Genomic DNA, 26,776 nt, shown 5'->3' on the forward strand with positions numbered 1-26,776 from the left:
GATGGTAGCATCTTCTCTTTCAATATAGAGCAGAACATCTGTGAACTCATGATACCGACAATGAAATGCAGTTCCCAGACAACACCAGTACTCATGCAGCCCCACAGAAGGACACTGCCACCACCATGTTTCACTGTAGTGACCATGCATTTTTCTTTGTACTCCTCATCTTTGCAATGCCATACAGTTTTGAAGCCATCAGCTCTAAAAACATTTATCTTTGTCTCATCACACCAGAGTACATAATCCCAGTAATCTTCTTTTTCAGCATGGGCCCTAGCAAATTTCAGGCGGGCTTTTTTGTGCATGGGCTGTAGGAGAGTCTTCCTTTGTGGACAACACTGATGCATGCCATTCCTCTGCAGTGTATGCCGTATTGTGTCATGGCAAACAAACAATCACCCCAGTTTGGCCTTCTACTTCTTTAGCTAACTGCAGTAAACATGCATGGCGATTTTCTTTAACCCTTCTCATCAGAAGACGCTCCTGTTGAGGTGTTAAATTCTGTGGATGGCCTGGATGTCTCAGTGAGATGGTTGCAGTTCCATCTTTGTTAAATTTTTGTATCACTTTTGCTGACTGATAAGTAAAGCTTTGCTAATCTTCACCTGTAAAGAAAATATTTTCTCTCTTAGGCCTTGTGACTTTTTTCTTCTATTTGGTGCCATAAGAAGGAGTTTTCTTTGTTACATAAAGCCCTTTTATAATCAACTGTCTGCTGCTGCTGTTTAATGAATAATTACACTCATCTGTAGTTGAATTCTTGTTGATTAGGATTTTGTTGCTCCTAAGACTTTCATTGGGGTGTATTTGTATTTATTTTTGCAACATGGTCTTGAATGAATTTGTTAGGAAAAATTATTTTTTTTGTGTGCAAATTATCAAATCTTGTTTGCAATCAATGGCCCACATTTGTGGGAGTATTTTGTAGTATAGTGTCCCATAGAAAATGTTGATTTTTTAAAGGAAAGTAAAGGTTTTCTGACAAATCTTTTGGGGTGTACTCATTTATGCTGAGAACTGTAGTTCAACTTGAAACTCAAGAAAAAATTTTCAGTGTTCCAGTAAAAACCTTTTAGACTTTAGACAATAGACTTTTATCATACCTACCTTTGTAGTAATTAGAAACATGGTGTAGATAAATATAAGGTGATATCTTGCTATAGGTAGAAGGTGAATGTGTTGCAGTGTAAATAAAACTGCTCCAAGTAAACTGATTTTAACAGGGCTGAAAATAAAGCAGAGGACCAAAGATTACAAAACACTAAAAGGATGCTATACATATGTATTTTTCATTGTTATCACTACTCAATACATGCTGACTAGATATAAACAGAAATGGCCAGAGTCGAGAATACTAAAAACATTTTTGAAAACTTGGCTGTTGAAATTGGATCTTAAATTGCAGTACTGTACGTCTAAGGCCTAGTTCACACTGGCATTGAAACCAGGTGTTTGAGGGGTGTTTTTAATGCTCCTCAAACTCCTATGCAAATGATAATATGGACAGCACACAGCACTGTTCACATCAAAACATGAAGCATGAGTGTTGCATTGCTTTACTTCAAAATTGAAGCCTCATGTCAAGTTTGAAGGAGTTGAAGCCTTTCAACTCCTTCCACTGAAGTCTATGGTAACACATATGGTTAAGTGGCATTCATTTTTTAAAAAAAGGTTTGTGGTGCGGTTTTAACGCACCTACAACATGTGTCAACTGCACCAAAAATGCACATATCGCATTTGGGTGAGCACTTTTAATGCGCGTTAAAGTAAGTCAAATGCACCTATTAACATGCATTAACGTTATATACGTGCGATTGTTAAGAGTGAGCGTTTTGAGTCAAGTGTGAACAAGCCCTTAGTCACCAGTCACACCACTGCGATTTAAAATCATGTGATTTGTCTGCGTGATTTAAGGTGCGATTTCTGAAGACTTTATTGCTACATGTGAAGATTTTCAATGATTTCTTGCAATTTGCAGTGCGATTTCCATTATATTTTATGTATGTGAAATCGCAACAAAACTGCAGAAAAAGTAATGAAAGAACTACTTTAGAAATCATGCTGCAGCAAATTGCAAATGTTAAGACACCGGCAGTCACATTCATTAGATGCGATTTCAAGTGCGATTTAAATTCCCAAATCGCACCTGAAATTGCACCGGTATGACAGGGCACTTAGAGCAGCATTCTGTGCGGGAAAGCGGTGCCCAAAAATGGCAGACAGAGGGCAAACGACTAGTCACCAACAAAAGCCTATGGGCTTCCTGCAGCTGACCTTTCCCCATTACAGACTTACCATGCACTGAGCCATATATGTACATTTTTTTTAAATTTTTGTTTGATACACACAACTGCACAAGAAGTACATAACAATTGACAAAAGAATATGGTCAGTAATACAGCGACATTTCAAGTGACACCAGACAGAGCCATTATCATTTCCAATATGCATACAGATACCCATAATTATCAATCATTAAACTGTTAAGTAATAATCTAGGTAGCATTGATAAACTATACATTATAATTAAAGTTCCACTGTTTTTCAAATAAAGTCATACACTGTATGAACATGTACCTGTACATATGCAATAAACACATCTTCTGTATATGGCTCGTAGTATTGCAAGTCCTCCCCAGTACATTAATATTGAGGTTTTAGGTACAACATAGTAACCTCTACTGTCATAGGGCAAATAACCTGTCTGAAATCAAATGTAATGGATCCAGACCAGGGAAGGCCAGCCCATGTATGCACAACTGAGTGTACATTCAAGAGAAGGGGACCCTGTCAGACAGAAAATGAGCTTTTATTGCAGAAAAGGCATTCACTTCTGCAATACAATTCTACTTGCCAGCAATATTTCAAATTAGTCTATAATTCGGCTTTAACCATAAAATGTAACCCAAATAATTAAAATAGTGCAGCGCTTAAGAAATCAAAGAAATCAAAGCTAGAATGAATTCACATAAAATATCGAAGATTCTAATAAATAGTCTGTGAAGTATTTATCATGCCAGGTGACTGGTAACAATCAATGGTGGTGCTCCATGGAAAATAGCAGAAATGAGCACTCCCCAGAAGGTAAATGAATATAAGCGTCGTATGTCATATCCAGAGGAATCCTCATCAGGAAAAAGGGTCTGGTCAGAATGGGTAATCCTCCCTCAGGGTTGCATTCAGAACTTGCCCAAAAGATGAAATGAGTCAGATCCAGGGAACCAGAGGTCTCCTAATGAGGGATGAATGGAAGGAGCTGCCTGTTTACAGAGGGTCTTCCTCCTCTTGGTATGGTGCCTGGATCGTGAGAATGGGCTCTGCAAATAACTACTTCTCTCAAGGAGTCAGGGAAGGACGCCCATAGTGTAGTAATGTTGAATAAATGCTTTTATTAATGGCAAAGTAGCGGTTTGCAAACATAGCATAAAAATGTCATCCAGGTATAGAAAATGAACTAACCCTTGGAGATTCAAAGATGGCCGCCAGGCCTCCACGTGGCTCCGGCGGCGTAGCGTCACGACGTCAGGGCTCCTCCTTACGCGTTACGTGCGCACGCACTTCATCAGAGGAATGGGACCTCTGATTATTCTGTTTATAAGCGTACATTGGTTACCTTGAGTGCATAGCTGCTTTTTGGTCAGCGCTCACTTTTATTATTATAAAATGTAACCCAACTCACTCACTTAAGCACAAGAAAACTAAACATAACCTTAACCTCTAACTTTTAATATTTACCCTAAAATGCTGGACTTAGCTTGTAGCAAATGTTTTAGCACTGCTTACTGCAAGTTTTTCTTGGAATACAGCAAACCCAAGCACAACTGGTTCACCTCAGTTTCTATTTAAAAGACAGTTTAAACATTACCATTAATATGGAAAATAACAAAAGATTTACTTACAATGACATTTTCAGTAGTTCATTGTTCTCAGGTTTCCAGACACCTCGGACTAGTTGCTCAAAGTTAGAAATCAGACCACCTCCTGCAGCTGGAGACAAACATGTGTACCATTGAAAACAAACCGCCAAAATTAAATTATTGCTTTGTGCATCATAAAAGTATAAACTAAGGATGACCAGAAACAAACAGCAATCGTTGTACCTAATTTAGAGCATCACTTTCAATGATTAGGCCATTTATGACCTCCTAGAATAAACCAATGAAGGCTGTAGCCCAGCGCACAAATTATGTTGTGGGGTGTCTAACACATTCCCATATATTATGAAAGATTGTAGGCTGCTAATCCTGCTAACCAGTGCAATCTATCGGGGTACTCATTGTTCCTGCCCCTGTATACTGTAGTTTGGAAATTTTAGGCTAAGTGCTTACAATTCTTTTACTCTGTACACCTAGAATCGAATTGTTAGCAGAAAAGGGTGACAGTTTGTCAAAATCTTCTATCCATTGGAAGGTGTACTAACTCAGAGCATCTTTCAATGTCTCCATTCCAGGCTTTAAAACACTCTGTGTAGTATGTTGTCCAATACCAAAACTCACCAACTAACTTGGGTAGGATGTGGAGTAAAAAGAATAAAATCCAGTGATAATGAGCTAGTTGGTAGTTAGAAATAATTATTGCACAGGAATGTTCCTAGTTTGTTGGAAAATCCAAAGCCTTCCTTTAGAGAAGAGGGAGAATCAGAAAAAGAGCATGCAGTCTCTAATACTTGACAATGACAAATGAGAACCATAGCAGTAAACTCTAAACACTCATATGAACCTAGGAAGATATATTTCCGTATATTGCTCTTAGAAAGATATTGGGAAAAAAGCAAATTGTAACATAATCAATAAACAAATCTGCTAAAATTTTGGTTCTCTAATAATGTAATCATTAGAAAGATTTAAAAAAAATGTTTCTATTAACACTTCTATTTATATATGTAGCAATGATTGGTTTGGTTTCTCTATTTCAGCAAAACAAAGAAAAGACAACAGCAGGCGTGGCCTCAAGATGAAAGAGTATGCAACACTTCGAGGCAGCTCCCAAGACTTTTTTTTTTTTTTTTATTTTAAACTGTACCAAAGTTTCCTGGCAGCCCTAACAATTATTTACCATGACCAAGAAGGCAAAGACTAGAGAACCTCAGTCCACCGAAAAAAACTGAATTTCAAAGGCTTCAGTCGGGGACCCCACATCCTCTGCCCTGGCTGACTGTGGGATTAGGTGGACGACTTCCTCCACTTCCAAATCTTTGATCTGTCGCTGGGATGAAAGGACGGCCATCTTCTCCCCAGGACAGAGGCTCTGCAACTGGGGAGGGAGGACAGCTTCCTCCTCTCCCTGCACCCTGACTTGTCACTGGGGAGGGAGGATTGCTTCCTCCTCTCCCTGGCCTGCTGCTGGGGAGCTGAACTAGGTGCCCAGTCTTCCGAAGACCCATCCAGCTGCGGAGACTACATCTCCCTGGCACAGTCTTCCAGGTGCATGGACTCTTGCTGGGAAGGGGAGATGGCTTCCTCTGCTCCCGGGTCATTGTACTGCCGCTGGGGAGAGGAGCTGATTGCTTCATCTCCCAGATCCCCGGACACATTCCTATGCCAAGCTCATCCTGTGCAGACACAGGTTTTTCAAGGTGAATCAACACTTGCTGCATCCGCCCAAGAAGCTAAGCTCTCATAGCTGCAGTTGGAGATGGGCAAAGCACACTGTTACTTTGCCCCACTTCCGACACTTCAGCCGGGAAATCAGAGCTGTCAGCTGCTACTTCCCAATAGTCCCAGGCAAAGGGAGCCCTGCCCAGCAGCTGAGCAGAGTCTGGGAACTGTCTGTAGGTGATCTCCAGCTCCCATTCCTGAACAGCTAGAACCTCCAAATCTTCCTGTGCAGAGAACTTCCGAGATGTTCAGCACATGGTCTCTGAAATCCATGATTTCCTCCCAACACCACTCCAGATCTCTCCCGAAGTCAGTGTCCTCTGACAGCCTCCTATACAACCGGCCCAAACCACCATAGCCAAAGCCTTCCATCAGGCTGTCGTCCGCTGTCCAAGGGAACACTTGGGCTACATACCAGCAGAGGGCTCTGTAGTTCTTGTCCAGCTACATCTCTGCCCAGACCAGCCTGCTTAACTCAGTTGTCTACTCCTCGTGCAGTTGTTCCCCGAATAACAGCACCGGCACTTTGTACTGCAACCAGTATCTTTCCTGGATGGATTGGAATTTTTCCCTGGCGGTGCTGCTCACGGTTTAGCACTTCCTTTCAGAGTTGTCCGTGGACGTAATATCATCCCAGCAGGACCTGCGCTGGGCACTGGTCCCCTGTGCTGCATCTGCACCTCTTGCAGCCTCCTTCCCAATTCCTCTTCCATGGTGGCTGGTATCTGTATCTCTCCTCTTCTGCTAACTGGACCTTGGATCCCGATGGTGGTTTGGATATCCCAAACTGCAGGAAGCAAATGTGATGGACTCCTGACATCCTAACTGGGCATCTCTATCTCCAAGACGCTGCTTCCTAAGCTCTTGAACATGAGGCAAGTGACTATAGCTGTACAGAAAACCACTCTATATAGAAAACCATCAGATAAGAGGTAAACACATTATCACAGACAACGCAACCTTTAAACATTAATCTAAATAACAGCTAGCCACATAGACAAGTCTCATCAGTCTGGCTAGTAGTCACAGGAAGTCCCCACCCTGCCTCCCATGTCTATGTGCTGGAAAACATGTCCACAATAAGTCTTGAGTAGCAAGGGCGTGCCCACCAGGAAGTCTGGAAACAGTTCCACAGCCCCAGATACATAAAGTACAATACACCCCACGTTTCAAAATTTCCCAACTCAGATCCAGCTTGGAGCTAGGTTAACAAGTGGCACATCTTCAGTTGAAAGAATATAAGAAGTTAATAATATAAAGTTGGTAGTAGTCGGGGCAAAATGGGCAAATGCTGCATTATACAGCTCTCAAGGACCAGCCAGGCCAAGATAAGAAATATGCCCAAGAAGTGTTCCATATCCCCAGCTGGTGAAGGTGAGTCTGCATGACTTGTTTGACACAATGCTCCCACAGACGCAATACGGTTTTGGGACTTCCTGGCTGCATAATCTCAGTAGATACTTCCAGCCAGTCAAAGATTTTCAGGACCTAGCTCTCTTCCATGCTCAGACCGGGAGAAGCAGACAAAATTCATGGTCTCCTCCATGGGCCATAATTAGTGGGTAGATGGCTAGCCCCACAGATCCCTCTCAAAGCCACTGTTCCGGTTAGGTCTGTCACAATACCCACTTTCTTATACCTCCCTTGACTCTACAAAAGATACTTTCTCTTGTGGCTCTTATCTACCTCAGGCTACCTTGCAAATCAATCAGTCACTCTTTACATGCTTGACAAATGATATCTGTATGGCAGTTTCTAAACCCAGACACCAGTGACTAAGCCTGCTACTGAGCACCCACACAAGCAATATTCTTGTACAGACTTCTTTCTTATGAGACATAGGGACTACTCCCTTCTTGCAAGAACAGATATTGGCAGTATCACTTGGTCAGACAATGCCCAATCAAAATGTTACAGTCATTCAATTAGACTATGTCCCTCACACATGGCATTGCTGCCTAATGAAAGCTTATTACGAAACCCATAACCCAGAGAAGCCATGGACAACATTAGAGATGAGCGAATCAAACATGGCGAAGTGGAATTCGTTTCGAATATTGGGAAATATTCGATTCGCGCCGAATCCGAAAATTAGCCAACTTCGGATGCACGAATCGAATTTTCCCAAAAATGGCAGCGACATGTGTGGCGACGGAGCGGGGATCTCTGGGAAGGCGCGCAGACAAGGCGCGCTGACCCATAATGCATTCATTCATGACATGTGATCGCATTAGCCAATCAGCAGCCAGCCAGCCAGCACTGTGTAATGGTGGAGCTATAAATTGCGGCCATCTTACAATTCTCCATTAGCCTGCGGTCATTCAAGAGAGACAGACCTGTCTGTATTAGGGACAGAGTTAGGGCCAGAGAGACTTTAGGGCCACAGAATCGTTACTTAGGGACACAGAATCGTCACTCAGGGACACAGAATTGTTAATCAGGGACACAGAATTGTTACTCAGGGACAGACACAGAATTATTACTGAGGGACACAGAATTGTTACTCAGGGACAGACACAGAATTGTTACTGAGGGACACAGAATTGTTACTGAGGGACACAGAATTGTTACTGAGGGACACAGAATTGTTACTCAGGGACACAGAATTGTTACTCAGGGACAGACACAGAATTGTTACTGAGGGACACAGAATTGTTACTGAGGGACACAGAATTGTTACTCAGGGACACAGAATTGTTACTCAGGGACAGACACAGAATTGTTACTCAGGGACAGACACAGAATTGTTACTCAGGGACAGACACAGAATTGTTACTCAGGGACAGACACAGAATTGTTACTGAGGGACACAGAATTGTTACTCAGGGACACAGAATTGTTACTCAGGGACACAGAATTGTTACTGAGGGACACAGAATTGTTACTGAGGGACACAGAATTGTTACTCAGGGACAGACACAGAATTGTTACTGAGGGACACAGAATTGTTACTGAGGGACACAGAATTGTTACTCAGGGACACAGAATTGTTACTCAGGGACACAGAATTGTTACTCAGGGACACAGAATTGTTACTCAGGGACACAGAATTGTTACTGAGGGACACAGAATTGTTACTCAGGGACAGACACAGAATTGTTACTCAGGGACACAGAATTGTTACTCAGGGACACAGAATTGTTACTCAGGGACACAGAATTGTTACTCAGGGACAGACACAGAATTGTTACTCAGGGACACAGAATTGTTACTCAGGGACACAGAATTGTTACTGAGGGACACAGAATTGTTACTGAGGGACACAGAATTGTTACTCAGGGACAGACACAGAATTGTTACTGAGGGACACAGAATTGTTACTCAGGGACACAGAATTGTTACTCAGGGACACAGAATTGTTACTCAGGGACAGACACAGAATCGTTACTCAGGGACACAGAATCGTTACTGAGGGACACAGAATCGTTACTGAGGGACACAGAATTGTTACTCAGGGACACAGAATTGTTACTCAGGGACACAGAATTGTTACTCAGGGACACAGAATCGTTACTGAGGGACACAGAATTGTTACTCAGGGACACAGAATTGTTACTCAGGGACACAGAATCGTTGAATTAAAGAGTATGTCAGACAACGCGCAGAGGAGTGGCAGAGGAGGCAATGTTTCAGGAGCGAGCAGACGTGGCAGCGGAGGAAGGGGTCGAGGCAGCACTAGTCGCAGCCAGAGGCCAGTGCTCCCGGTGTCATCCAGCGGTCGTGTCTCCACCGACAACCCTGCCGTCATCGATTGGTTGGCTCGGTCGTCTTCCTCTTCCCAGGTCACCTCTGACACCTACAGCCAACGGTCGGTGGGTACGTCAGACACAACCGTTAGTTGGCATGGCCCGGGAGCAAGCCCACTGAAATCACGTGTCCTCTACCTGCCCCTGTCCTTTGGTGTTCCCTCACCAAGCGAAGTATCGCATGCTGTGGGATCAGCACCACTGTACAGTGAGGAAGAGCTAACAGAGGGCGTCAGGAACGGGGGGAGACATCCGCGTCTTCAGCAGCCAGGCGAAGAAGTACTGGCGAGGAGAGTGGCTCGGTAGCCGGTCTAGAGATAGGTCTGTCTCCTGACCCACACGCAGCCGAGGGGGCTAGTAGTGAGGCGGAGACCCTAATTGATGATGATGAGGCTGATCGCACTTGGCAGCCTCGTCGTCATCTGCCAGGCCCGTAATCTGCCATGGGCCCCCGTACCACCTCCTCATGCTGCTGCCAGGTCCGTAATCTGTCATGGGCCCCTGTACCGCCTCCTCATGCTGCTGCCAGGTCCAGAGTGTCTCATGGGTCCCTGTACGGCCTCCCATTGCTGCTGTCTCCATCGCCACACTCTGCCATGTGCCACTTTCAGGTTTCCTCACACTGCTGGTGGGTTCCATTTTGTCATAGGGTGCTGGCAGATTACGGGCCTCCCATTGGTGCTGCCAGGCCCGTAATCTGTCATGGGCCCCCGTACCGACTCCTCATGCTGCTGCCAGGCCCGTAATCTGTCATGGGCCCCTGTACCGCCTCCTCATGCTGCTGCCAGGTCCAGAGTGTTTCATGGGTCCCTGTACGGCCTTCCATTGCTGCTGTCTCCATTGCCACACTCTGCCATGTGCCACTTTCAGGTCTCCTCACACTGCTGGTGGGTTCCATTTTGTCATAGGGTGCTGGCAGATTACGGGCCTCCCATTGCTGCTGCCAGGCCCGTAATCTGCCATGGGCCCCCGTACCGCCTCCTCATGCTGCTGCCAGGTCCAGAGTCTCTCATGGGTCCCTGTACGGCCTTCCATTGCTGCTGTCTCCATCGCCACACTCTGCCATGTGCCACTTTCAGGTCTCCTCACACTGCTGGTGGGTTCCATTTCGTCATAGGGTGCTGTATGGCCTCCCATTGCTGCTGCCTCCACCGCCACACTGTGGCTCCACACTCTGGTTTTCGCCCCGTGACTGCCCAAATGAGTGAAGTGAGCGGTGATTCTAAGATCGACGGCACTCATCTGCATGTCATACTGACTGACAGTATTATTTCTCTTCCCCAGCAGACTCCAAGGGCATTTAAATTAAATGTACAGTGTTCTGCACTAATATAAAGGCTCTCTGAAGCCTAGAAACACCCTTTTTATAAGTTAAATTCGCAGCGAATATATTCGACTCAAATCGAATTTAATCCGCGAATTCGCCGAATCAGCCGAATCGAATTTTTGAATACTTCGCTCATCTCTAGACAACATCATAAAAGTACTCAATGCAACTTACCTCACTAGAACCCCTATGCTTTCTAACAAGTGATGCCAAGAAGGCTTTTTGATAGCGTTAGTTAGGCCTTCACTGCATCACTTCTACAATACATAAACCTGGGAACCAAAATGTTAAACTGGTTCAAAGCTCTTTTAGCCATACTTCCCTTCCAGGTCCAAGGAGTGCACTTATTTCTGTACTCCTGTGACCTAGCTAAAGCCTGGTGTCAGCTGATGTCACAGAGCTGGTCCAAGTTCTGCAGGGATCCTGACAATAATGTCAGGATACACCCAGATGCTGGACCAGCAGCTGGCTCAGCCTCTCTGGGCACGCTGAGAACCTAAGCCAGCCACTCCCACTTCCTCCAAAGCCCGGTGCTCTAGTGAGGGCCAGAGCAGAGAGCCGTTGACTGGCAGTCAACACTCTCTGGTCACTGAAGACCAAGAACTGAGTGATTGGTGGTCATGCGATTACTCAGTTCTCATGTTTAAAAGCAGCGGGGGACAGTTGAAGCAATGGACCAATGCTATATCCACAAAGGTGAGTATGTATGTTTGTTTTTTCTTTCAATCCCATACTTCTCTTTTAGGTGCATCATTATATCTCCACACTGTTTCCCATTTTATCTTTCAAAAGACCACCAAGGCCTTATATTCTGACAGGGACCCTCTCAAACAAACATTATTTTTCAATACTTTATTATTTGTTCAGTACTCCCACACTGGATCACCATAATGAAATGGGAACAGGACCTTGATACCCTGAACAAATCCAGAAGAATCAGGAGGTACAAAACCCTGACTAGATCTCTGATGAAGGTGCAAAGCCTAGAAGGTCCTATTCCTCCACATATTTGGGTGCTGTCCAAAATCAACAGGCTCAAGTAAAAGAATTACTGCAAAAAATCAGACAGACAATCTCTATGAAAATATACTAATAATCTCCTTCTATAGACCTGCCTAACACAGCCCAATCTTGCATTGTAGAGACTTATCCCATCCACCTCCAGAAAATAGAACTTGTAGGAATGGAGGACCTGACCTTCTCCACGAAAAACAGATCTGAGAATTGCAGAAAGAATTAGCATTACTGGATCAGTTTCCTTTATACAAATGACAGCAACAGCCTTTTGGCTGGAAATACCAAAAATGGCGCAACTCCCCCATATTCCCTTTCCATCAGCCTTTTCCTTTCCTTTTTCTTCTTTATTGTTTTCTCTTTTTTCTTTAACCTAACCTCACAACCCCAACCTCTTCTGTTCTCATCTTTACCCCATCCTCCTCCCCAATTCATACAGTTTACACCCACACTTGTCCTGAAACCCTCTGCTTCCCATCTCCCCTCCACCCCATACCTAATACTTAAAACGCTTCAGAGACAATAGTTTATTTCCCTCACTGGTATTTACAGTAAACATCCCCACAAAGTATTAATGACAACACCAACACAGCTTTACCCATATTACTTTTGACCTATAATCTCCTCTGAGCATTATACCACTGCCAGAAACAATGATTGTGTACTATACTGTACTCTAATGTCCTCCATGATGCAGCACAATCCCATAAAATAAAGTAACAGTCCTTAAATTTAAAGTCCTAGTCCTTCAAGATCCAATAAAGCTGTATTTCCTCCACCACCCTGATGTGATATGTATTTCTTCATTCCTCTTTTCTCAAGCTATGTGACACATGCAAACACCCAGTGATAACATGCGCTCACCTTTTGCAAGGGACCGCAAAACAGATCAAGGTCATAACACACTTGTTGGCCCAGCTTGGGCATATGTGGCATCAACTATTCCTCCTGCTCCTTCCTCCTCAGTATTCCTCACCATGGATACATCACATGCAAAAATAGAATGGGACCACAATAGTGCTCTCTAAATAGTAACAATTTATTAAAAGCTCTTGAAATCATCACTTACATTTAAAAAGCACCCACAGTGCTATGTATCCCAGCATGAATAAACATGGGTCAAAGTGATTAGTACAGCCAGTGTTCTCATACCCACAGTGCGGCTCCAAACCCTGTACGTGATAAGCTCCTGTACCAGAACTTCCTCAACAGCTTTATTGGATATTGAAAAACTATTCGATTTTTTTTTTTATTTCGGACTCTTACATTATTTGATGGGATTGTGCTGCATCATAGAGGACGTTATGTTGAAGTGTGGTGAAAAGCACTAATTTATGTGTTAGCAGCAATCACTTTTAATTTTGTTTTATTTTATTTTTCATGTGTCTATAGACCTTTTTATTATTAACTGCACAGATTGTTTTCACTGCTGTTCTGTAGCTTGTTTATTGTCCAGTGTCTGCTACACAACTTCACTCATAGTCAGCTTTTATTGATGTATTATCTTTATCTGCTAATTATACAACTGCTTGATACCATGCTTAAAGCGGAGCTCCACCCAAAAGGGAAAGTTCCACATTAACGACTCGCCCCCCCCCCCGATCCCCGTTAAGGACTGGCATCTTTGGGGAGCAATTTTGACAGGTACCTGCTCTCACTTGAAGCTGATGTTCTCCTCCCGCCCCCCCCCCCCCCCCCCCACCCCCCTCCTGTAGTTTTCTGGGACACTTGTCTCAGCTGGGTGCCTAGACTTAAGATGGTGGTGCCAGGGACAGAGGGTGGCAGGTGAACCAAGGTGGGGTGAGGATACCATTGAATCGAGGAACAGGTGAAATGGCTGGTTTTTTTTTTTTTTAAAAGTCAGCCGCTACAATCTTTGTATCTGCTGACTTATTTTTTTTTTACAGGAGACTAGAGCTCCGCTTTAAGTACCATACTGTACACTTGTTCATTTCCCACTGTTTCAGAACATAATAAAGCATTGGAAAAAAGGAGGATCCACTTTTATGCTATGTAAGGTCTGTGGCTGAGTACATGGGATGCCCATCATGTTAGACCTGTCATTGTTCCATAAGTACTCTATTCAGTTCTGTACTTTTGTCAGTTAATTTTCCATCCTCATAGTTTGTTATTTCATTTATTTACAATACATTACCATTTTATTTACAATTAATTATTTTGGAGATACATACAGTTGCAAGAAAAAGTATGTGAACCCCTTGGGATTACGTGGAATTTTGCATGAATTGGGTATAAAATGTGCTCTGAACGTCATCTAAGTCACAACAATAGAAGAACACAGTCTGCTGAACATAATACTACACAAACATTAGATGTTGCCATGGTTTAATTGCACATAACATGTAAACATTCACAGTGCAGGGAGGAAAAAGTATGTGAGGCCCTAGCTTAATGACTTCTCCCAGAGCTAATTGGAGCCAGGAGTGAGCCAACCTTGACTCCAATCAGTGTGATGATATTGGATGTGTTGCTGACAGCTGTCCTGCCCTTAGAAAACACACACCTGTTTTGGGTTTACTGTTTTCAAGAAGCACTGTCTGATGTGAACCATGCCTCACAGAAAAGAGCTCTCAGAAGACCTACGATCAAGAATTGTTGACTTGCATGAAGCTAGAAAGGGTTACAAAAGTATCTCCAAAAGCCTTGATGTTCATGTGTCCACGGTAAGACAGACTGTCTACAAATGGAGAAGGTTTAGCACTGTTGCTACTCTCCCTAGGCGTGGTCGTCCTGTAAAAATGACTGCAAGAGCACAGCGCAGAATGCTGCATGAGGTAAAGAATCCCAGAGTGTCAGCTAAAGACCTACAGAAATCTCTGGCACATGCTAACATTTTTGTTGACACATCTACAATAAGGAAAACATTAAACAAGAATGGAGTACATGGGAGGACACCACGGAGGAAGCCATTGCTGTCCAAAAAGAATATTGCAGCACGTTTGAAGTTTGCAAAAGAGCACCTGGATGTTCCACAGCACTACTGGCAAAATATACTGTGGACAGATGAAACCAAGATTGAGTTGTTTGGGAAGAACACACAACACTATGTGTGGAGAAAAAAAGGCACAGCACACCAACATCAAAACCTCATCCCCACTGTAAAACATGGCGGAGGGAGCATCATGGTTTGGGGCTGCTTTGCTGCCTCAGGGCCTGGACGGATTGTTGTCATTGATGGGAAAATTAATTCAAGAGTTTATCAAGACGTTTTGCAGGAAAACGTACGACCATCTGTCCACCAACTGAAGCTCCGCAGAGGATGGGTGATGCAACAGGACAATGACCCAAAGCATACAAGTAATTCAACAAAACAATGGCTGCAAGAGCACAGAATACGCCTTCTGGAGTGGCCCAGTCAGAGTCCTGACCTCAAACCGATTGAAATGCTGTGGCATGACCTTAAGAGAGCAATTCACACCAGACATTGCAAGAATATTGCTACACTGAAACAGTTTTGTGAAGAGGAGTGGTCCAAAATTACTCCAGATCGTTGGGCAGGTCTGATTTGCAACTACAGGAAACGTTTGGTTGAGGTTATTGCTGCCAAAGGAGGGTCAACCAGTTATTAAGTCCAAAGGTTCACATACTTTTTCCTCCCTGCACTGTGAATGTTTACATGTTATGTGCAATTAAACCATGGCAACATCTAATGTTTGTGTAGTATTATGTTCAGCAGACTGTGTTCTTCTATTGTTGTAACTTAGATGACGTTCAGAGCACATTTTATGCCCAATTCATGCAAAACTCCACGTAATCCCAAGGGGTTCACATACTTTTTCTTGCAACTGTATTAAACATTTTTCATATTTATTTTTATTCTCAATGAATTGGGAGAGCTACTGAGAGGAGAGAGATAGACACACAGAAGCAGAAATCTGCAAGCTACAGACTAAAACTAGCAGCGCTTAGACTGGGAGAGAAAGAAGCAGCACATTGAGCCAATCAATTTATGGGCTGACATGGAACATGCTAAGAGGAGACAACAGAGTGGCAGGAACAAGCTAATCAGCATGCCACTTCTCCTTTCATCATCCAGTCACAAACTGTGGGAGGGACAAGTGTACAACCCTCAACACAATGTTGTTCTCTAATCAGCTAAGCAGCACTATGCCATTCCTGAAACTAATCAAGTTAATGACAACAAGAAAGATTTATCACAGCGATGTCCACCAGCAGCATTACCCCAATTCTGATTTTATACCCAAGTCAACATACACCAGGCAGGATGCAACACAGAGTTATTCCCCAGCAGCAACGGTCCTTTCCTGATGCCATACCCTGGTCAACATTAAACAAGTGAGGTGTAACACAGAGATGCCATCCAAAAGTTGATCCCCTGAACTCAAATGCCATCACCAAATCAACAAGTAGCAAGCTGAACACAACACAAACAAAAGTCCTTTGATGTTCAACAGCGTCTTAAAAAGGGACCTATAACCAAATTTCCTGTATGATTTCTGAATGGACGAGTGGGATCCCAGTGTAGGGAAAGTGCCTGTGAAAGCATATTAAATCACTATGTAACCTTACTGTTATTGTAGGGTATATAGAAGAGATGAGAGCATTGTGAGCACAGTGGTAATACTTATGGTGTGTGTGCACTTACAGCACTGGAGCTGTGGGCACGTTATACGTTTGGTGATATGCAAAGGACACAATTGTATGAAATGAACTTTATACAAGTGAAATACTAGGAAATAATCATGGTGAAAAGAAAGGAGACACAGACACGATATATATTTGGAAGAAAAAAAAAGTTTATTTTGGTCGTAGAGTAATATTTATTTATGCAAATGTGTTTGAATACTGCACTATACATATATAGGCACATGTAGTATGTTGTAATCAGTTGGGCAAAACAGCATCAATTGTTTTGTTTTTGAGTCTATATGCATGTGGGAACACATTGGGTGCTAGCTGCAGCCATTTATTTTATACCAACTGTGACGGACCGCCTGGCAGCCCACCTTGGAGTTTTCATCAGAGAACTGCTTCCTCATTGTTGGGACACAGTACCAAGGTATTATAGCTGGGCATTGCACCCAAGGACTAAATGACACTGGCTTAGGTGAATTATTTCCCCTGAAGGAGCAAATTGGATCATGCTTTGCTGGTTATTTTTGCCTTCCTCTGGATAAACTGTGGGTGTAGGAGTGTAACTTTTTTTTTATGGTTAAACTGGATGGACTTTTGTCTTTTTTCAGCCAGACTAACTATGTAACTGCAATACAGGTTTTTATACACTTCATAAATATGGGCAGTCTCCACATGAAGAATAAAAGCATATATAAAACATTCGGATAAACATCCTGCACTGATTAGATAAAGTAAAGTTAACATATGACTAATCCCATCATGTAAGAACCTCCAGGAGGACTAGCCAACAGACAGAAACAATAGGTGATTCAATTAACAATGGGACAAGGACACAACAGTAAACACATCACACCTTATTAAACAGATTACAGAAAGAGACCTCAGCATCAGGTTGTTTTGAGTTGATTATATTATCATGTTAGCATCTTAGTCTAGGAGGGGGGTTGACGCAGTCAATGCTGGTTTGAGCACAGAGACCCCAAATCTGTATCCTGGTCCTGCAGTATTCAGAGTCTGTGTGTTTTGGGGAGATATGGACTTGAATCCGAAGTAAAACTACTCCAAAAAAAGGTCCCCCAGGCACACACCTCCCAAAGAATACAGCCCCCTCAAATGTCAGGGCCCATAGTCCGTAGGTAAGAGGCTAGCCCAGGGGTGGGCAAACTTTTTGACTTGAGGGCCGCAATGGGTTCATATATTGGACCCGGGGGCCGGACCAAGAGTAGATGAATGAGGTGTATGTGTCATCCATAGTAAGTATAGTAATATTCCCCCATAGTAAGCATAGTAATTAATCCCCCATATAGTAATTCATCCCCCATAGTAATTCATCCCCCTAGTAATTCATCCCCCATATAGTAATTCATCCCCCATATAGTAATTCATTCCCCATAGTAATTCATCCCCCATATAGTAATTCATCCCCCATATAGTAATTCATCCCCCATAGTAATTCATCCCCCATATAGTAATTCACCCCCCATAGTAATTCATCCCCCATATAGTAATTCATCCCCCATATAGTAATTCATTTCCCATATAGTAATTCACCCCCATATAGTAATTCATTCCCCATATAGTAATTCACCCCCCATAGTAATTCATCCCCCATAGTAATTCATCCCCCATAGTAATTCATCCCCCATATAGTAATTCATCCCCCATATAGTAATTCATCCCCCATAGTAATTAATCCCCCATATAGTAATTCATTCCCCATATTAATTCATCCCCCATATTAAGTCCCCCCTGTGTCAATTCACTTACCTTTGCTCCGCGCGTTCCTCTCGCCGTGTTCCCGCGCCGTTCCGGTGTAGCATGAAAATCTGTCTCCTATGAGGATCTGTCCCCCTCGACGTATCTGCGCATGTGCCAGTTTCAGGCATTAGTAGCCGATCGGCGATCTCCGGCACATGCGCAGATACGTCGAGGGGGACAGATCCTCATAGGAGACAGATTTTCATGCTACACCGGTCTTCAGGGCGGACTGTGAGAGGAGCCTAGCTCCCCTCGCGTTCGTCACGCTGCCCCGCCTACACACATCCTGACAGCCATCCTGACAGTATCACGCTCCGCGGGCTGGATTAAAAGGTCCGCCGGGCCGTATACGGCCCGCGGCCGTAGTTTGCCCATTGCTGGGCTAGCCTGCAGTCTCCTTCAAAAGACCCTGTCTGTTACACCATTTTTTTTCTAAAAATTTATTTCACTGTTTGGGGTAGCACAGGAGTTATATTTCAGGTATGGCATGTGTGTATCGCTGTTTGTTCAACAGAAGCTGGTCTAAACAACTGGCTTCTGTCGAACAATCCTGCTGGGAAACCAGTGTTCGACTAGCACATGCAGCGCTTAAGTGTATTCTGATGGGGGGGAGTTTGGAAGATTCCTGCATCCACATAGCTTGTCAACCTGCTGGTTGATTGTCTAATCATTGGAGGAGAGCACACTGAGTTCCCATCACAACTAGAGAACTGACAATGCTGTGCTCTCATGCCTAGTGTGGTCAATTTTTAATAGGAAAGCAGAGGGACAGGCAGGAACACCCAGACTTTCACATAAAGGAAGCAATACAAAGAGAACAGGACACTCTTCCTACAGCAGGCACACAAATATTCTTTAAGACTAAAATCAGTCCTATGTGTTTATAGGGAACATGAAAGGACAGAACTATGGTAGTTGGCATGGCTGACCCTTCATGAATACTAGCTGCCTGGCTGTCTATGGCTTCAATATGTGGAACAAGCACACAAATTAAAAATGCTGTAAGAATTTCTAATCTGCATACTTGATCTAGTTCAGTGCCTCAGACAGAACTGAAGCAATAGGATCATAATCAAAAGTCTAATAAACCAGCGCTAGACAGCGCTAACTTTTTAAAAAAAGTTTTACCCTTTCTAGAGCTGTTTTTTGACTCCTGATTGTAAACACTTGGTGGTGTTAGTTATCTGCCCTGGTGAATTTTGGGATATCATAGATGAGTGCAGGCATTAAGTGATCTTTCTAATGGGATCAGAATGACAGATATTCAGCTAGCAATCTTCAGTAGAGGCGGTCAGCAAGGCAGCCACCATATCTTTTTCAATATAGGTTACATTCAAATTTTCAAATTAGAGGTGATGTATCATCAATCATGGTATGGTATGAAGCAGATGTTTTGTATACACAGTCATACAATTATACAGCCAAAGTCATAAGGAATACACTCCACTTTAGGATTTTGCACTGATGGGTACCTGCAGTTTCAGCTTTAAAAGCAAAGTGCAGCTTTTGCAAATAAAGAAATAAATGCACATGTATTTGCAGCAAAAATAGAGCAGCTATTATTTATTTGCAAAGCATTGCAACCATGATCAGTGGATGGCAGGTGCAATGTGCAGGTTCCTGCAGACTTTTCCTACAGCTCTATGTCTGTACCAAAGTATGGGCTTTCAGTTACTGAGCTGGAGGAAGTGTCACTGGACTAGAAGTGCGTTAACCACTGTACTTGCGTTCCATTGAGAACTTCAAGTCCATCTGCTGCAGTGGCAGATGGGACTTGTATTTTACTTATTCATAAATCTCTGTGAATGAATGCTGTAGCTGTGTGGCCTCAAAGTTCAAAAGTGACAGCTGCAGTAGGGAGAGGAACCCCAAAGGGCTGTCACAGAGGGTGCTGTTTTGTGGCCAGGGGTTTGCTTGGCACCACATTAAATGTTACACCCTAAAAAGGCTGGAACATGATCTAAAAGGTGGAATTAGCCTTTAAGACTGCAATACAATGCTTTCAAGCCCTGGTACCCAACACGGAGCCCTTTGGTACTTGTTGTGTGACCCTTGGACTCCAGTGGGATCATTGATTTATAAAGGGTAATAGCAGTGGTCTCTACTAGCCTCAAACAACATGTCTCCCAGTCTTCTTCAGCTAGTCTCTAACCAAACCTGCAGCATGTCCACAATCACTGACATTGCTGACATCCACTGCTTTGGAAATATGCTTTTTGGTTCCTTTTGGTCTGTAAACGAACGCTCGACAAGATACTGTTTCAGTGTGATTTCCATACACTGGGTGCAGCTTTTAAGCATCAACAGAGGCCATAAGTTCATCAGTTACACCTTTACAACTTTAGCATGCAACAACCTTCCATTAGCATTAAGAGCTGGTAAATATTTATTTTTCTCCATGTAGTTAGTATATAGTTATTACTTTTATAAACAATGTGCTTTGTTAGTGCAAATGATAATCATGAGCCACTTACGCACAATCACAAGTCAGATTTTACATGCTGTAAAATTTGTTAATGGTTATGGAAAGTTGTCACTCTTTTCGCTATGAAAGTGCAACTCCAGCCAAAAGTTTATTTTTGTTTGATTCTGGATAGAGTAGAGAAGGATTAAAACCTCGGCTATGTTTTTACTGCTAACTGGTCCTCATCAGAGGAGATTTCAACTCACTTCCTGTCCGATAAGTGGAACAGAAAGTGAAAGAAAATCTCTTCCGTTGTGACTCAGGCAATGATAAAAACTTTATAAAGCCACTAACCATACTCCAGATTTTATTTGCTGCCTTATATCGTGTTACCCTCTCTAATTTGTCTTTGTGACCAACATCACTGTCAGACAGCAATAAAAACATGTCAGAGATTCTAAACCAATCCCCCCCCCAAAAAAAAAAGTGGTGTTACACTTTCTGTAAGCATATTGTGAGCAATATTGTCTAATAAATTATGTAGCGTTTAAATTCATGTACTGCTTGAAGCCAAAACAAGATTTGTTATTGTGCTTTCATATAAAACTGCTTTTAATTAATAGGGTAATACATTTGACCATTATGGAAGATATTTGTCTTAAACAGAATTCATAAATATTTCTTTTCACACCTCAGGTGTTTTTGTACTGCCAAAAATGTGTAATGATAATTAATAAAACAGTATTCACACATTTGCAATTTCCTTGCTGCCGCAACAAGCTTCCTTCTTCCAAAAAGAATGCCACTGCTTAGATATAAGAATATATTGAAGTTTCTTCACTGTAACTACTCAGAGTTGGGCTGACATGATGTAGGTAAAGCTCAGTTTTGTTTTATTCTTCCTTTGAATTAAATGTATTTCGATTTGCATCAAAAATGTCACCTTACCTTTAGCCCAGCCATTGGCAATCATGACAAGCCAGGCATCTCTGAAACGGCTATCTGCCTGTGTGACTCCAGATAAGATTTTCCAAGTTCTGGTCACTTCCTTCATTGCGGCAGCAATAACTCGAAGAGGTAGGAAGCAAAAAATTCTGTAGACCAGGTCGTGTGGAAAGTAATATACCATATACCTGAAATTGCAACAAAAAGGAAAAAGTGAATTTGACATACCTGTAAGTTCCATATCTCGGAGTACAGGACACAGGATTTGATTCATAGACGAAGCGTTATATGCTGCTACCGTCACATGATTGGACGCTGGCGAAATTGTAGCTGGGTCCAGCCCATAATGTCCCCATATAGCCCTGCCCACTCTGTGAGATTCCACTTTTGTCAGCAAGCCATAGAGAGATCAAAAAAGAGAGGACAGGACCTTTATTTACAGGTACGTAAAAATTCCTCTTACCTTTATCATACAGTACAGAACACAGAAATAGATTCATAGACCATGGGACATCCCCAAGCAATAATCTAGGTGGGCAACAAGACAGCTAAACAACTGCAATAGACAGACAGGAAGAGAACAAGAACACTAACGGGCCACAAAACTGTTAACAGTAGAAACACTCTGCTGCAGAAGCAACAGCAGACTAAACAGCTGCCTAGCTACCAACAATTTGGCAGAAAAGTGAACCAGAAGTGCTATAGATGCTTTATAGGTCACCGAACCCGAAGTTTAATGGACCATGACTTCGGGAGGGAAGAAGGGAGTCGTTCCTGAAGGGTAAAAGCACTGTGAAAGAAGAAATTGGGGAAAAATGACCACCCTGGTGGATGGGAGCGATAGGTGCAGTCTCAAGGGTGGATATTTCAGTAAGAAATTAGAGGAAAAGGGAAACGAGTTCTCAATGAGATATGGCATAGCCACAGATGTCAGACCTGACCACCAACTGCTAAGTGGGCTATGCCAACCAGTAAAACATGGCAGGGAAACTAAGGTTTCAAAGGAAAACAAGAAACATAATGAAGGCAGGGAAAACAGCGGTCTCCATGCTATCTTGTCCCAAGTGGAATAGGAATCCAAAGAAGGTTACCACTGTTGATAAAAATAGAAAACGATGCATTGGGTTTATAGGATTGCCCTTAGAAGGGAATCCCTCTTATTACAAGGATAGCCCGGAATGGCTTTGACATCCTATAGGAGTCCAATCGACCAGGAAGAATCCAGTGTAGTAGAAGGTTGCACAAGTGCAAGGTGTCAAGTTATAAGAAAAAGTGTGTGTATAAGGGTGACCAGGATTTATACAGTACCAAATGAAATGCTTCAAGTATGGCCAGGTCAAGGTACAGTATATATACACACATTAGAATAAGGTAAGAAGAAGAAACGAAGGATGACTTTTTTTATTAGTGCATTAGGTGGCATGGTTTTCCCAAAGTTTGCCAAGCAGGAGAAACATCTTGTGCCCAAAAAGGGATGTAAAGGGAGAAATTCAACAAGAGGATAGAATGCGCCAACTTAGGGAATAGTCAAGTATATTAGCATATTTCTTGTCCAGGCTGTTATACATCCATAGGCTAATGAGGATGGCGGCGCACAGTAGGCCAGAGGACTATAAGCGGAGAGGAAGGGAAACCACCCAAGAAACGCTGAAAACATGGGTATTTAAACTGGTTTTGATACAGTTTGGTAATATTGTACCCTGTATAGATGTTGAAACCTAGGCAGGGAAGGACGAATTATATAACAACACAAAAATGGAAATTGGCAAACCGCAGCCATGGAAGGGATTGGGGCAAAAAAGAAAAAAAAAAAAAAAAAAAAGGTGTTTTGGAGCTCAGGACAAAGCTTAATGGTTAAGCCAGGGAGGTCATATCATGGCAGAATGGGTTAGTTGGGTTTCACATTGTGTAAATCACCTACTCCTGTAGAGTGGATTAGGAACTATATGCTCAATAGAAAAGAATTACCCCTGTGGTGTCTTTTGGAAAATCAGCATAAGAGCAAAAACTATCTAAAAAATGATGGATAATGGATAGTGCCTTGAAAAAAGGAGTTTTTTTTTGATGAATCAGACAGACAAAATTGTTGTGATGAAGACGGTGTCTGAAGAGACATTACTACCTAGACAGTCAGAAAAAAAACACTTCTCATGGAATGTAGGCACAGCTTTTGGAGAATATGGAAAATATCAGCTGTCAGGTTTTAGATGATAGAATTTAGGTGACGAGAGGCTTATAGCCACAAATGCAAAAGGGGATTCCACTGGTTATCCTAGGAGCTGGGGACAGTGAGAATAATCATGCACACCACAGACATGGTGAATGGAGGTAGTCATTCATGTCAGTTTGAAGTGAAAAGCAGACAGGAAGGAAATTAACCAGCAAAATGCCTTAACCTGAGAGCGGAGTTCCAGTTGAAAAAAAATAAATAAATAAATAAAAACCAGCAGCTAAAAAAACTGTAGCTGCTGACTTTTCAAATACAGTCACTTACTTGTCCCTTGGTCCAGTGGTGTCCTCACCACGGCTGGTTTCACCGGCCGTCTTCTCTCCCTGGCGCCCGGATCTTCAGTGTGGGCACCCGGCGGTGATAGGTTGCAGCTACAAAGCCGGGTGCCCACTGCACATGCGCGAGAAGCTCTGCACTTTGTGAATGGCCCCGTAGTCTTCTGGAACCTGTCACGTGTCCCAGAAGACTACAGGAGGGGGTGAGGACAACTTCACTTCAGGCGATCGCAGCAAAAGTGGGAGCGGGTACCTGTCAAATTCTGATTCCTGCTACCCCCCCCCCCCAGGCTGCCCAAAGGTGCCAATCCTTAATGGGGAGCAGGGGATAAAGACTTAAAAACGGAACTTCCCCTTTTGGGTGGAGCTCCGCTTTAACATTTAAGGACAGGAGCTCCAACGTAGGAGGTTGGTAAGCCCTGAAATAGTTTCCTGAGTAGGAAAGGTACACTGAAATGAAGAACTAGATACATAAGGAGAGGAAAGCAATTAGGAAGAGGAGTCACTGTTACCCAAGTGATAACCAATTTCCAATTGTTTCCTTTTGGAGTTGTGAACAGGTTGTAAGGAAACAGATCATCTTGCGTTGTCAGCAGAAAATGGAAGCCGAATATGAAATGAATTACGTTACCCAATAGAGAGACAATACAATTAGGGAAAACACTAATACTGTAAGTCTTCTACACCTGTGCCCCCTGAACCTCTTGTGTGCACATCACTAAAATGCCATCGAGACATGTAAGCCAGGAACCAGTATGGTAAAATGGTACAGGGAAACTCTTACATCTGTCTTACCTTTCCCATGTCATTGGTCCCCGAGGGGTCTTCAGGGTCTGCATGCCATAAGGATGGACCACAGCCTTGGACAAGTATGGCACCCTGTGGCTAAATACATTCATTGCTCAATGTGTAAATTAGAGCATTGAAGGCAGGATTCAATGACAAAAGTAAACATTACAGGCCAGCCACACCCTCGTGGGGCCAAGTTTAGTTCCCAAGGTATGATCAAGTGTCACTGATCCAGAAACTGCGAATGTGCCATGAACGTAGTAAGTAGTCAGATCTTGACAGAAATGTTAGTTGAAGGAGGTATTTAAATATGCTGAAAATATAGTAAGAAAACTCCTCTAAGAAGGAAAAGGCATGTATCAAGTGAAAACTCAAGCAAATACTGGAGCCTCAAGGAGTGGCTGGGGTTATATGGGGACACTAGGGGCCATTATTCAATTACCTTAAGCTAGTGGCATACAACACATGGTCTATGAACTGATTGCTTTGTTCTGTACAATCAAGATATAAACTTTTCAGGATCACCAACATGCTGCAACCTAATGTATAATAATTTAAGATATTCCCAGCTTTCCCTTTCCTCAGGGAGCAGAACGTCTCATGGGGCCATGCTGCTGCTGAATCACCACTAAGAAAAGTATATGTAGCAGACACAAAGAAGCAAGTCAATCTCCTGCTTCGATTAATGTTTTTTCAATTCATTGCTATGAAGATGTGCTTACTAAAAACCACATATAAATGCAGCAAACAGGATTTTTTTTTATAACAAACTGCAGTAAAATTCACTGATCTGAACAGTATCACATATTATTTTTCCTTCTTTGGTCAATTATATAAACTTTTCTGTTTCACCAAAAGGCTGCAGCCTAATCGTAAATGCACTAGGTTTAAAACACACAAAAATTCAGCAACCTGGATTTTCTTTATAAACTGCACTAAAAATCACTGACGTGAACTGTGTCTCAATTATGGTTTTTTTTTCTTAGGCTGAATGAATTTCAATAAATCATCTTGAAGAAGCATACTTAAAAATTGACTCAATTTTAAAATATGATAGGACTATTAAAAAAATGTTCTGAGGAGGGAGGAAAGCCTAAGGCCTTTATGTATATGGTTTCCAGACTCAAGCTGGCCATAGATGAATTGAAATTCAGCTGGTTCAGAAAGGACCAGCTGAATGTCGATCCATCTGTGGGCGTTTCTGTTTATGAGAACTCGATCTAATAATCTTCTCACAAAAGGGCTTGTTGAAAAATTGTTGTTTGATCAGTGCTGCAACCAATCAACTGTGACACTGATCAGTGTATATTGACAGCAGATGAGTCCCTGCTGTCAGAATACAGTAACACAATGTGGACGATTCCTCTACCCACCTGGCTTGTGTGGGTGGGGGAATCTGTTCAGTTTTCTTCAATCAGCCCGCTGGCTGATCAAAAAAAACTGATCCATGTGTAGCCAGCTTTAGAAGCAGGTCAAATTCTGTATGGCTTCAGCTTCTTCTGTGATGCTTTGATTCATATTCAAGTTTGCCTTCCAGTTTCTCGAGGAGTTCCATTAAGCTGCATCTGTGTTCCTTTTGCAGGCACATGGACTTATAAGTGCAAAAAGTGTTACTGTATAGGAGCTTTAACAGGGGGATGCACAAACAATCTTAGGTTGTATTCCTTTAGGCTCCATTGGCATAGGTCTGGCCCTGGAACAACAAAGGGATTCTGTGCATACTTCACAATTCCTTGAAGGTAAATTAGCCTAGCTGTAATATGTTCTTTCCCTATTTCCAACAGCTAAATTAGGTTACTTGGAATCCTTTTATTTTCACACATTCTAAACCCAAACCATTTGGAAATGTGACACCTGAACATGACATGACCTGAATAGAACATGACCTCAGGCGTGAGATTAAAAATATTTAATGTCACATGTGGTTTCATTCTAAAATGACAAATAAACATTATATGAATGGTTTCTAGGGAACTCTAAAGCTGGTCATACACGAATATTTTACGAACGTTCGATTTTCCAATGATAGTGAGGTCAAACTGAAGTTCATTTCCAACTGCAGTAATGAGAA

The 26,776-nt window shown here is 42.6% G+C and overlaps 1 protein-coding gene across 2 annotated transcripts in view; it reads right to left on the minus strand.

Annotated features, from left to right (window-relative positions):
- TMEM38B (transmembrane protein 38B) overlaps positions 1 to 26,776 on the minus strand; it is an 85,653-nt gene that overhangs the window by 16,632 nt on the left and 42,245 nt on the right. For both annotated transcript variants that reach the window (XM_089682610.1, XM_089682611.1), the window contains exons 3-5: positions 21,415 to 21,599; positions 3,903 to 3,990; positions 1,111 to 1,228 (exon numbers count right to left, since the gene is read on the minus strand). In XM_089682610.1, the coding sequence (XP_089538736.1) occupies positions 1,111 to 1,228; positions 3,903 to 3,990; positions 21,415 to 21,599 (391 nt within the window). The remainder of the gene's footprint in view (positions 1 to 1,110; positions 1,229 to 3,902; positions 3,991 to 21,414; positions 21,600 to 26,776) is intronic.

This window comes from Staurois parvus, unplaced genomic scaffold, assembly GCF_062004578.1.
Source record: "Staurois parvus isolate SC_StPar_1 unplaced genomic scaffold, SC_StPar_1.0 ptg000292l, whole genome shotgun sequence".
Classification (NCBI taxonomy): domain Eukaryota; kingdom Metazoa; phylum Chordata; class Amphibia; order Anura; family Ranidae; genus Staurois; species Staurois parvus.